Source organism: Tachypleus tridentatus, chromosome 7 (genome assembly GCF_004210375.1).
Source record: "Tachypleus tridentatus isolate NWPU-2018 chromosome 7, ASM421037v1, whole genome shotgun sequence".
NCBI classification, from domain to species: domain Eukaryota; kingdom Metazoa; phylum Arthropoda; class Merostomata; order Xiphosura; family Limulidae; genus Tachypleus; species Tachypleus tridentatus.
In genome coordinates, this window is record NC_134831.1 from 121,894,427 (window position 1) to 121,907,523 (window position 13,097).

The window sequence follows — 13,097 nt, forward strand, 5'->3', positions numbered from 1 at the left end:
AGCACTTCTAAAACAAATAAACGAGTTTAAACGACAACAGACCTTACGTAAAATATCGATCTGAGACACGGTAAACATCTATGCTTATCAGGTTCAGTGATGGTAATATTTGTTTTCAAGGTCGCGCGAAACAGCGATAAAACTATGGAGCTTAAACGAAACTTAATGGAGAAATTAAAATCGTCTCTTTCTCGTAGTAAATTTTAAATACTATACCGTGTAAAGTAATCTAAAATAAAGTTTATATTCACAATGACTGAACAACAACAAACTTATACGAATACAAGTTTCCCACTTTCACTTGATCTTTTTAGCCTGGCCTGGTAGGACCAGGTGGATAAGGCACTCGACTCGTAATCTGAGGATCGCAGGTTCGAATCTCCGTCACACCAAACGTGCTCGCTCTTTCAGCTGTGGGGGCGTCATAATGTGACGGACAATCCCACTTTTCGTTGGTAAAAGAGTAGCCCAAGAGTTGACGGTGTTGGTAATGACTAACTGTCTTCCCTCTAGTCTTACACTGCTAAATTAGGGACGGCTAGCGCAGATAATCCTCATGTAGCTTTGCGCGAAATTCAAACAAAACAATCTCTTTCGCCTAGCGTGGAACCGAAAAAGCCACGTGTAGGGCGATGAGGCACAACATTATCACACTTGTCTTCATCTCTTTACCTTCAGTAGACGGAAAGCTTATCTGAATGGAAATATTCAATAGATGACGTAATAAATATCTACGGTGTCAGGAAGCTGAGTAGAGAAGCCATATATTTCCAGCTCTCTATATTATATTGGTGGAAATTTAACCTATGTATTCATTGGTAGTGTCTTACATTATTCTAAACTGAAATGTTTGTTTGTTTGTTTGTTTCAAATTTCGCACAAATAATATTTAAAAATTTTTTTAAACATCCACTATAGGTATTTTGGGGCCTATTAGGCCCCAGATCAAAAAAAAACATAAAATGACTTTATTTATTTCCTGAATAATTCTAGAACAGGCCTGGGCAACCGAAAAAGCAAATTATAGTAAAAATATATTAATTTTACAACTTAAAGAAAATTTTCTTGTTAGAACTGAGCAAGAGAACCAGCTCCCCAAAATCACTTTAGTGGATGTAAATATTTTTTCGTAGGAGTCTAGGTGATTTCTACAATATCAAACATGCTCGCCCTTTCAGCCGGGGGCGTTATAATCTGGATCTTAACACAAGTTTGTGTTTCTATAAGAGTTTGTTTCGCGATAATTAAGCAGAGATTTGCTGGAAAAAAAAACAACGAGGAATGCTATAGCCATTCCGGAATCTGTTTTTAAATATTTTGTGCCTTGCATTGTTAACTGTTTGTCTTGTTACTATAGCAACCTACCAAGCTATATTGTAACAGCCGATATTTTCTGCAGTTAGGCCACACTGCGACTGTCACAATCGAAATGTTAAGGTTCAGCATCGTTACACAGAAAACGCTCAAAGCTAGAGATCTTTGACACTTCTTAACAAAAAAGAAAATTCGACATTAATTTGATGTGACGAAAGGACAACGACATTATTTAGCTAAATCGTACAATATTTGTAGAATTAAATTATCGTGGACAGTAGAAGAAATATACATTATTATTTATTTGGAACTCTCCTTCGATACCCTTCTTAACGTGGATGTATTTTTGAATTTACATAAGTAGTTTTCATAATGGTCGTTCGAATTATTTGCGACTTCGAACCGATATTTATAAGTACTCCAATTTTCAGGACTCGAAGCTAACTGGCCCGGGATGGCCAGGTGGTTAAGACGCTCGACTCGTAATCTGAGGGTCGCGGATTTGAATCCCAGTCGCACCAAACATGTTTGCCCTTTCAGCCGGGGGGGCGTTATAATGTGACGGTCAATCCCACTATTCTATGGTAAAAGAGTAGCCAAACAGTTGGCGGTGGGTGGTGATGACTAGCTGCCTACCCTCTAGTCAGCCGTGGGAGCGTTATAATGTGATGGTCAATCACACTATTCAGTGGTAAAAGAGAAGCCTAATACGGTGGGTGGTGATGACTAGCAGCCTTTCCTATAGCCTAACACTGTTGAATTAGAGATGACTAGCGCAGATAGCTCTCATGTAGCTTTGCGCGAAATTCCAAAACAAAGCTAAATTCGTATATTTAGCAACTGATACAATTGAAAAGAATTCTATCAGAAAAACGACATGTTTAACGTATCTTACGTAATGGAAAATCATGTCATAACAATAAATAAATTAGTAATTATTGATTGGTTGCTTTATTAAGACTTCCACTGAGCATGTCGTGACACATGCTTCACAATACTTCTGGAATATGTCTTGTTTGTATGGATCCAGTTTGTCGAGAAGTTCGCAAACGGTTCACAGGTCGTGACAGAGGGTAGTTGTGGCGAACCCAAATAAATGTAATTCCAAATTTGTTCAAATGAATTGAAATAAAATGTTTGCTGTGGGGAAGTATTTTCATACACCCCAAAGTTTGGTTTGGTTTCAATTTCGCGCAAAACTATATGAAGGCTATCTGCGCTAGCTGTCTCTAATTTAGCAGTAAAAGACCACAAAAAGGCAGCTAGTTATAAACACCCACCGCCAAATTTTGAACTTCTCTTTTACCAATAAATAGTGGGATTGACTATCACATAGCTCACCCACGGCGGAAAGGGCGATCATGTTTAGTGGAACGGAGATTCGAACCCGCGACCCTCGGATTACGAGTCAAGCTCCTTAACCATCTAGCAATGCTGCTCCCCCCCCAAAGGGTGACATTATGAATTACTATCTTCAAAGAGTCATTGGCCATAAGGGTTGAAGCGTAAAAGAAATCGGTCAATTGGGACAGTGCACATGGCACCTGTCGTATTTTATAAATCTGTCCAAGCCTCTTTTTACCTCGTTCTGTCGCCACCTGTTGACTACCACAGTTTTTATAGTGCAGAAACATTACTTTAAATTTGTCACTGTTGAGAGACTCTGATCAAAAATTTGTTTGAGACACCAGTGAAAGAAATTAGTTTTGATACAGCATTCATCTTATACGGGAACCTAGTGTCGTATTCCTATAAAAGTCAGTAAAATTGTTGCTCTTACTTGTGGTCTTTCATGATTTCACTGCATCTCAACATTTTCAGGATTCAAATAATCGCCACCAGTGTTTGTGACGAATTAAAGCATACTGAGTCTAAGACATGTAATGGGAGTGTTAAGAAAGCGGTTCTTTGGTATAGATATTGATTTTTTTTTTTCATATATGTAACTGAAGTTTGGATGAAAAAAAATTGAATGAATAACTGTTTATCTTATTGACTGCAAGTGACATTATCTAAGGCCATTAGATTTTAAAATACATTATTACAACACTAATTTTAACACATGCATGTATCCCAAGTTTATATCCCTAAAGGAGATATGTTCAAATGAATCTCACAGAGCATACTCTCGGTATAACTGTGGCCTATGCGATCTGTATGTTCGGCGCCCCTGCCCTTGTATAAGTGACAAGAACTGTTATTTATTTTGATGTCCCTTGGTGCAAGGACATACCTCGCCCACCCTAAAGGCCAGCCACGACTCCTGTTTCTGTCCATTAGAATGTTTGCAATAGTAAAAAATGGATAACGGTGAATTATTTTATTTTTTTAATATCAGCACAAAATCTGCATTTATCTATTTTAATCCAAGGGTTTTCATGGTTATCGAGTGACAATAAGGTGGATGTGTCTGTCATTTTGTTTATCTGTTTCTTTGTCTTAGTAATAACCAAATTATTTAATGTTAATTTAACATTACTCAAAATTCTCAATTTGTTTGTTTGGAATTAAACACAAACCTACATAATGGGCGATCTGTTCTCTGCCCACCACGGGTATCGAAACTCGAGTTCTAGTGGTGTGAATCTGCAGACGTACCTCCGTGCCAATGAGAGCCTTTCGGAATCAACCACGAAACTGCGTGATGGGCTACATGTGCTCTGCCCACCACGGGTATCGAAATCCGGTTTCTAGCGTTGTAAGTCCGCAGACATATCACTGTGTTACTGAGGGGCAGTATTCCAAATAAATTATTTTTTTCTGTTTGTTTATTTCAATTGAAACGGGTGCAGGTTGGGCGTATGGTGAGGTTCTAGATTTCAAATGCTTGTGATAACACAAAATATTTCCCCTATTTGAAGTAGTGGGTGCACTATGTGAATCAGAGTCAGTTCCTTAGTATGGACGGTAAGGTACTAAACACTGACTGCATTCTGTCCTTCTGGTCAGTAATTAAACACTAGAGACCGTGGCATATATTCTTTGTTTCCATATAGTCTTAGTTGTCATATAGTCTTAGTTGCTTTGCCATAAATACAAAATACAAACACATGAGCGAAATGAAACTAACATCTTGTATCCACGTTTTACTAACTCGTTCCTAATTTTATGTCAGTTTTTGATATGTATTCAGAAACATATTAGATGCGTTTAGATACTTCCCAAGAAATTGTTTATCCCGTTTTATAGCATACTTTACAAGTATCTGTTATTTGTTTACGTGGTAGTTTGAGATATTAAAATATCTTAAGTAAGAGCAGACATTATAGGTTTAATGCCCTCAGTGGCAGCGGCGTCACTGCAGAATCACAGTGCTAGAAATTTGGTTTCGATACCCGTGACGGACAGATCACAGATAGCTTATTGTGTTGCTTTGCGCTTAATTCTAAACAATCAAACAATCAATATAGGTTTATTTCGTTATCACAGTCACAAAACACTTGCCTGACATGAAGCCAATCGCGTGTTCGAAATCGAGCCGAAAAAGTGATAATATAGAAACCGCCGGTTTAAAATGGTGTCCAACGTATGCCCTTCTCTGAGATAGTTAAATAATGTGATAGCTTGAGATAGCTATGGTAAAAAAAACACTTTTAGTAATACTTTGAATGTATTTTACAACATTCACACATACGTATATACTATCTGACGTTTGTTTGTTTTTGAATTTCGCACAAAGCTACTCGAGGGCTATCTCTGCTAGCCGTCCCTAATTTAGCAGTGTAAGACTAGAGGGAAGGCAGCTAGTCATCACCACCCACCGCCAACTCTTGAGCTACTCTTTTACCAACGAATAGTGGGATTGACCATCACATTATAACGTCTCCACGGCTGAAAGGGCGAGCATGTTTAGCGCGACGGGGATGCGAACCCGCGACTTTCGGATTACGAGTCGCACGCCTTAACACGCTTGGTCATGCCGGGCCCACTATCTGACGTATCAGTATCAACTCAGTTATGTTAACTATTTCACAGGAACCACAATTTGACAAGGGGAGAGACTTTTAAATCAGCTATGTTTATTTTAATATCGCTTATTTTCAGATGTAGCTTTCATATTGATACACTGTTACTGTTAAGAGGGTCTAGATGTACACTGTTACTGTTAAGAGGGTCTAGATGTACACTGTTACTGTTAAGAGGGTCTAGATGTACACTGTTACTGTTAAGGGGGTCTAGATGTACACTGTTACTGTTAAGAGGGTCTAGATGTGCACTGTTACTGTTAAGAGGGTCTATATGTACACTGTTACTGTTAAGGGGGTCTGGATGTACACTGTTACTGTTAAGAGGGTCTAGATGTGCACTGTTACTGTTAAGAGGGTCTAGATGTACACTGTTACTGTTAAGGGGGTCTAGATGTACACTGTTACTGTTAAGGGAGTCTAGATGTACACTGTTACTGTTAAGAGGGTCTAGATGTACACTGTTACTGTTAAGGGAGTCTAAATGTACACTGTTACTGTTAAGAGGGTCTAGATGTGCACTGTTACTGTTAAGAGGGTCTAGATGTACACTGTTACTGTTAAGGGGGTCTAGATGTACACTGTTACTGTTAAGGGAGTCTAGATGTACACTGTTACTGTTAAGAGGGTCTAGATGTACACTGTTACTGTTAAGGGAGTCTAGATGTACACTGTTACTGTTAAGGGGGTCTAGATGTACACTGTTACTGTTAAGGGAGTCTAGATGTACACTGTTACTGTTAAGAGGGTCTAGATATACACTGTTACTGTTAAGGGGGTCTAGATGTACACTGTTACTGTTAAGAGCGTCTAGATGTACACTGTTACTGTTAAGGGGGTCTAGATGTACACTGTTACTGTTAAGAGCGTCTAGATGTACACTGTTACTGTTAAGAGGGTTTAGATGTACACTGTTACTGTTAAAGGGGTCTAGATGTACACTGTTACTGTTAAGAGCGTCTAGATGTACACTGTTACTGTTAAGAGGGTCTAGATGTACACTGTTACTGTTAAGGGAGTCTAGATGTACACTGTTACTGTTAAGAGGGTCTAGATGTGCACTGTTACTGTTAAGAGGGTCTAGATGTACACTGTTACTGTTAAGGGGGTCTAGATGTACACTGTTACTGTTAAGGGAGTCTAGATATACACTGTTACTGTTAAGAGGGTCTAGATGTACACTGTTACTGTTAAGGGGGTCTAGATGTACACTGTTACTGTTAAGAGGGTCTAGATATACACTGTTACTGTTAAGAGGGTCTAGATGTACACTGTTACTGTTAAGGGAGTCTAGATGTACACTGTTACTGTTAAGAGGGTCTAGATGTACACTGTTACTGTTAAGGAGTCTAGATGTACACTGTTACTGTTAAGGGGGTCTAGATGTACACTGTTACTGTTAAGGGAGTCTAGATGTACACTGTTACTGTTAAGGGGATCTGGATGTACACTGTTACTGTTAAGGAGTCTAGATGTACACTGTTACTGTTAAGAGGGTCTAGATATACACTGTTACTGTTAAGGGGGTCTAGATGTACACTGTTACTGTTAAGAGCGTCTAGATGTACACTGTTACTGTTAAGGGGGTCTAGATGTACACTGTTACTGTTAAGAGGGTCTAGATATACACTGTTACTGTTAAGAGGGTCTAGATGTACACTGTTACTGTTAAGGGGGTCTAGATGTACACTGTTACTGTTAAGAGGGTCTAGATATACACTGTTACTGTTAAGAGGGTCTAGATGTGCACTGTTACTGTTAAGAGGGTCTAGATGTACACTGTTACTGTTAAGAGCGTCTAGATGTACACTGTTACTGTTAAGAGGGTCTAGATGTACACTGTTACTGTTAAGGGAGTCTAGATGTACACTGTTACTGTTAAGAGGGTCTAGATGTGCACTGTTACTGTTAAGAGGGTCTAGATGTACACTGTTACTGTTAAGGGGGTCTAGATGTACACTGTTACTGTTAAGGGGTCTAGATGTACACTGTTACTGTTAAGAGGGTCTAGATGTACACTATTACTGTTAAGGGGTCTAGATGTACACTGTTACTGTTAAGGGGTCTAGATGTACACTGTTACTGTTAAGGGAGTCTAGATGTACACTGTTACTGTTAAGAGGGTCTAGATGTGCACTGTTACTGTTAAGAGGGTCTAGATGTACACTGTTACTGTTAAGGGGGTCTAGATGTACACTGTTACTGTTAAGAGGGTCTAGATGTACACTGTTACTGTTAAGAGCGTCTAGATGTACACTGTTACTGTTAAGAGGGTCTAGATGTACACTGTTACTGTTAAGAGGGTCTAGATGTACACTGTTACTGTTAAGAGGGTCTAGATATACACTGCTACTGTTAAGAGGGTCTAGATGTACACTGTTACTGTTAAGGGAGTCTAGATGTACACTGTTACTGTTAAGGGAGTCTAGATGTACACTGTTACTGTTAAGGGGTCTAGATGTACACTGTTACTGTTAAGGGGGTCTAGATGTACACTGTTACTGTTAAGGGAGTCTAGATGTACACTGTTACTGTTAAGGGAGTCTAGATGTACACTGTTACTGTTAAGGGGATCTAGATGTACACTGTTACTGTTAAGAGCGTCTAGATGTACACTGTTATTGTTAAGGGGGTCTAGATGTACACTGTTACTGTTAAGGGAGTCTAGATGTACACTGTTACTGTTAAGGGGGTCTAGATGTACACTGTTACTGTTAAGGGGGTCTAGATGTACACTGTTACTGTTAAGAGGGTCTAGACTTATTCGTGTAGACAAACAACAGTTAAATCAATATACGTCAAATAATTACGTAAAGTGAACCCCATTTTTTGTCATAGTTCATCAGTGTAAGTTATCACGAGAAAATAATTATTGGTTAAAACATTTCCATGAAACATGTACTATAGATGTTGATCATTTCTACGTATTTGATGTTTGTGTAACACGAAACATGCATTATAGATGTGTATAATATCTACGTATTTGTTGTTTATGTAACATGAGACATGCACCATAGATATGTGTAATTTATACGTATTTGTTGTTTACGTAACATGAAACATACACTACAGATGCAGTTTATTTAGAACTATTTGTTGTTCGTGTAACATGAGACATGTATTATAGATGAGGACAGTTTCTATGTACTTATGTTTATTTAACATAAAACATGCACTGTAGACATGGAAAATATCTATGCATTTGGCGTTTATGTATCATGAAACATACATCAGAAATGTAGCTCATTTCTACGTATATCTTGTTTGGGTAAAATAAAAGATGCTCAAACGATATGGTTCACTTACACGCAATTGATGTTTAGGTCACATGAAACATGCACGATAAATGTGGATAATTTCTACGTATTTGTTGTTTGTGTAACATGAAATATGCACTATAGATGTGGATCATTTCTATATATTTATTATCATGTAACATGAAACATGCACTATAAATGTGCATGATTTATACATATTTCTTGTTTATGTAACATGAAACATGCGCTATAGATGTAGCTTATTTCTACGTATTTATTGTTTATGCAACATGAAACATCTAATATAGATGTAGTTCATTCGTTCATATTTGTTGTTTATATAACACGATACATGCACTCTAGATATGTATAATTTCTGCGTATTTGTTGTTTGTGTAGCATAAAACATGCAGTATAGATGTGGATCATTTTTACGTATTTGTTGTTTGTGTAACATGAAACATGGACAATAGATATGGATCTTTTCTACGTATTTGTCTCTTGTTTAACATGAAACATACACAATAGATGTGAATAATTTATACGTATTTGTTGTTTATATAACATGAAACATGCACAATAGATGTGAATAATTTATACGTATTTGTTGTTTATATAACATGAAACATGCACTATAGATATTAATAATTTCTTGGTATCTGTTGTTTATGTAAGATAAAACATACAATACAGACGTATTTCATTTCTACGTTGTTTTTTATGTAACATAAAAACATGCACTATAATTGTACATCATTTCTACGTATTTATGTTTATGTAACATAAAACATGCACTGTAGAAAGGAAAAAATTATCCGTAGTTTTGGTTTTTGTAACTTGAAATATGCTCTATAGATGTAGATCATTTCTACGTATTTGTTGCTTGTGTCACGTGAAACATTCGCTATAGATAAGGATAATTTCTACTTATTTGTTGTTTGTGTAACATGAAAGATGGACTATAGATTTATTCATTTCTACGTATTTGGTTTTTGTGTAACCTAAAACATGCACTATGGATATGGATAATTTTTACGTGTTTGTTTTTTATGTAACATGAAATATGCACCTTAGATGTAGATCATTTCTACGTATTTGTTAATTGTGTAACATGAAACATGTACTTTTGCTGTGGATGAATTATATGTATATTTTGTTCATGTAATGTGAAACATACACTATATATGTAGTTCATTTCTACGTAATTGCTGTTCGAGTAACATGAAATGTGCATTATAGATGTAGATCATTTCTATGTATTTGTTCTTTATGTAACATAAAACTTGCATTGTAGATGTGAACCATTTCTACTTATTTGTTGCTTGTGTAACATGAAACATGCACTATATATATGAATTATTTCGACATATTTGTTGTTCGTGTAATATGAAAAATGCAGTATAGACGTAGTTGATTACTAGGTATTTGTTGTTTATGTGACATGAAAAATACGCTATAGATCATTTGTATATATTTATGTTTATGTAAAATGAAACATGCACTACAGATATGGACCATTTCTTCGTATTTGTTGTTTATTTAACATGAAACATGCATTATAAATGTGGATCATTTTTACGCATTTCTTGTCTGTGTAATAGAAGCACACTATATATATATATATATATACCCTTTCCATGTGTTTGTGTTTTGTGTAACATGAAACATGCAGTATAGATGTAGTTAGTTTCTACGTATTTCTTGTTTGTGTATTACGAAACACGCTATAAATACAGACCATTTTGATATATGTGTTGTTTATGTAACATCAAACGTACAACACTTGTGCAAATAATATGCAGTTGAAATGTGGTTTCCTAGCAACATGGTCTAGTGGTTAATCTATGGAACTGCAGAATCCATGCCACAAAATAGGGCTCTTCACTATTCGATTGAAGTAGCTGAAGTGTTGTTGGTGTGTGGTGTTGACTCTCTGAGCTCCCTTTAGGATATATTCCAAAATTAGAGGTGGTTAATACGATATTCCATATGCATGTTTGCTCGCATTTCCGAAGAAAGGAAACAATATACAGTATATTTGTTTATCTAAGTCTTGCTTTTGTAACTGGTAGTTCACGAGGCGGTTTCGACCAACTCTCGAACCTCCAGATGAACATCAGATATAAATAATAAAGTTAAAAATAGAGCTTAAATTTAATGCTCATGATTATTATTGGTGTTTATTACTAATAAGTTTGGATAAAGCAACGATAATGGTGTTTAACGAATAGATAATTAGTGTCCATTTCCTGAGACAGATTTCGAAGTAGTGCACGATGATCTACAACTGGCGTAATGTCGGACATCCTCGCTCTAAGTGGACTTATTAGACCCCATTTTTTATTAAAGGAATACTACACAAAACGTCTTGAACAGATTGATTGACAGTTGGATTTTCTTTCTTCAGAGAGCGCGGGCATCTTCCTTCCAGAACCATTGGCTCGGACGATTTTATTTAACCCGAAGCGACGGCGACGCGACACCACGCGCAAAACCAGCGACCAGAAAACAAGAGACACAAAATGTGAGATCTACGACAAGAGGAAGGTTTATACAGCTTTAGTGATGCACGATCATCAGAGTAGAACCAATGACGAACTTATTTTCGTGTACGGAGATCAGAATGACTGCATTAGAATAACCAGATTCACTGTTTTCCTGGTCAGCTCGGGTTCGACGTAAAGCTAGTTACGTGGCACTAGGCTTGAGAGTTGAGCCTAAATCGCACGATAATGAACGGCGAGGCAGTGTTCGGAATCAACTCGGTTTAGACATACGGTTGTCAACTCGTACAGAGCTCGCCTTGAATCAGTCTGAGCAAAGACACTTTTACCAGGAAACAAAAGTTTTGTGTCAGTGTTTTCCATTGGGCATTGTAGTATCGGGTTCCAATTTGTTAACTCAGCAAAAGCATAAACATTTCGCGGCTGCCATAGTAAACTGAATAATATTCTCTATTTGATTTCGGATAAATTATTTGATACAGCGTTTGTCATGTATATAGGTCTATTATAATACTATTATTTCTCACTCAATGGAAGAGAACAAACGCCCTTTCAGCGTTGACAGTTGGTGTCGCATAGCAACGACGATAAACCTTTAATACAATACAATGCGTAGCCGGAAAGGACTTGAACACCCACTGATTTACTCAAGAAAGGTAGGTAAAACAATCATATTGTACAAAGTTCAGGTTTTGTAAATACAGAATTTTTTTACGTTGTTATAAAGAAAAAAAACAAAACGCCGTGCCTATAATAGAATAAAATCACTAGGCTATTGATAAGTATTGTGTTTAAGGAAATTTAGATTACTGTTTTTCTTTCAGCTATGCAGTTAAAAAAAAACGTGTGTTGAATATATAACATTAATTATAGTTAGGCTAACTAGCAGACATTGTTATTTTGAAATTGCAAGGAAAGTTAGTAAATTATAAGAATGATATAAAGTGATGTACTTGTAAGGTACACCATTAATAGTTTCGCGTTCGTGATATCTGTTTTTAAAATTATACGGACAGTATTCAAATATTTGTTTATGATATTGTAACATAATAGAGAGAGTTTACCGCAATGTACTGTGTCGAGAGGGCGAAAACATAAAATGGTCTCTAGGTTTTGGAAACCCAGAGATCCGCTCTGGAAAGGAATTGTATAGCTTCTAAACACTGGAAGTTAGCACTGTGTAATATTGGAGGGTTTCGTAATCATACGACGCTGGTCGATGCACTTAAACTATTACGAATGTATACTTTTATGACCCTGTTTTATGCTGACACGAAAGAAACGAGCTGTATTTTCGTTCTGTTACCTGAACGTCTGTAGGTTCTAAATCTGGATGGAACTGTTTCTGAAAACGCATCGTTTCTGTCGTTGAACACAGGTCTATTTCAGATATGAAACATTATGATGAAGTGTGTATATTGTAATACAAGCGGCAGACATTTTAACTGCCATTTCTGACAGAGTCGTTCATCCGTTTACCTAATTTGGTTCTTGATGTCAGTGACTCATGGTATTCAGTACGGCGATACTGAATAGTCAATTGATTTTGTTCTTAGCGTTATTTTTAATACGACTCTGAATACAGACACACACACACAGATTCGCTTACAGTACTTTAATGTGCTGATATTGGAACCTTTCATGTTGTCATAGCAACGCCCGCAGAGGGTTACCCACATGGCCTTGAATTGTAAAAAGTACTAATTCATCTTGGCTGTAATTTCTTCCATATATTCTCGTAATTGTAACGGTTCTATACAGGTATTAAGATCACGCGTAAAACTTAAGACTCAATTTAAATATCTTTGTATATATTTGCTGAATATTCACAGAACTGGGAAATATAATTTTTGTAACCTTTGTAAAAACAAGCACTCGATTTAATAAATAATTAAAATCAACGATTCATATTTTAAAAACAACTTCACGTTAGTCATATAACGTGACAGGAAAAAAAAATTAGTATGTTTGGTAGAAAACTCCCGAAGACAACGTGAACATGTAGTGTGTATTTCTATATAGGCTGTTCACGTCTTGATTAAAGTTCTGAAAAAAAT

The 13,097-nt window shown here is 36.7% G+C and overlaps 1 protein-coding gene across 1 annotated transcript in view; it reads left to right on the forward strand.

Moving 5' to 3' along the window:
- The first annotated feature begins 11,521 nt into the window (after positions 1-11,521).
- The window catches only part of LOC143256513 (voltage-dependent L-type calcium channel subunit beta-2-like), a 130,674-nt gene continuing 129,098 nt past the window's right edge, over positions 11,522-13,097 (forward strand). The window contains exon 1 of the mRNA XM_076513844.1: positions 11,522-11,696. Coding sequence (XP_076369959.1) covers positions 11,649-11,696 — 48 coding nt within the window. The 5' untranslated portion in view covers positions 11,522-11,648. The remainder of the gene's footprint in view (positions 11,697-13,097) is intronic.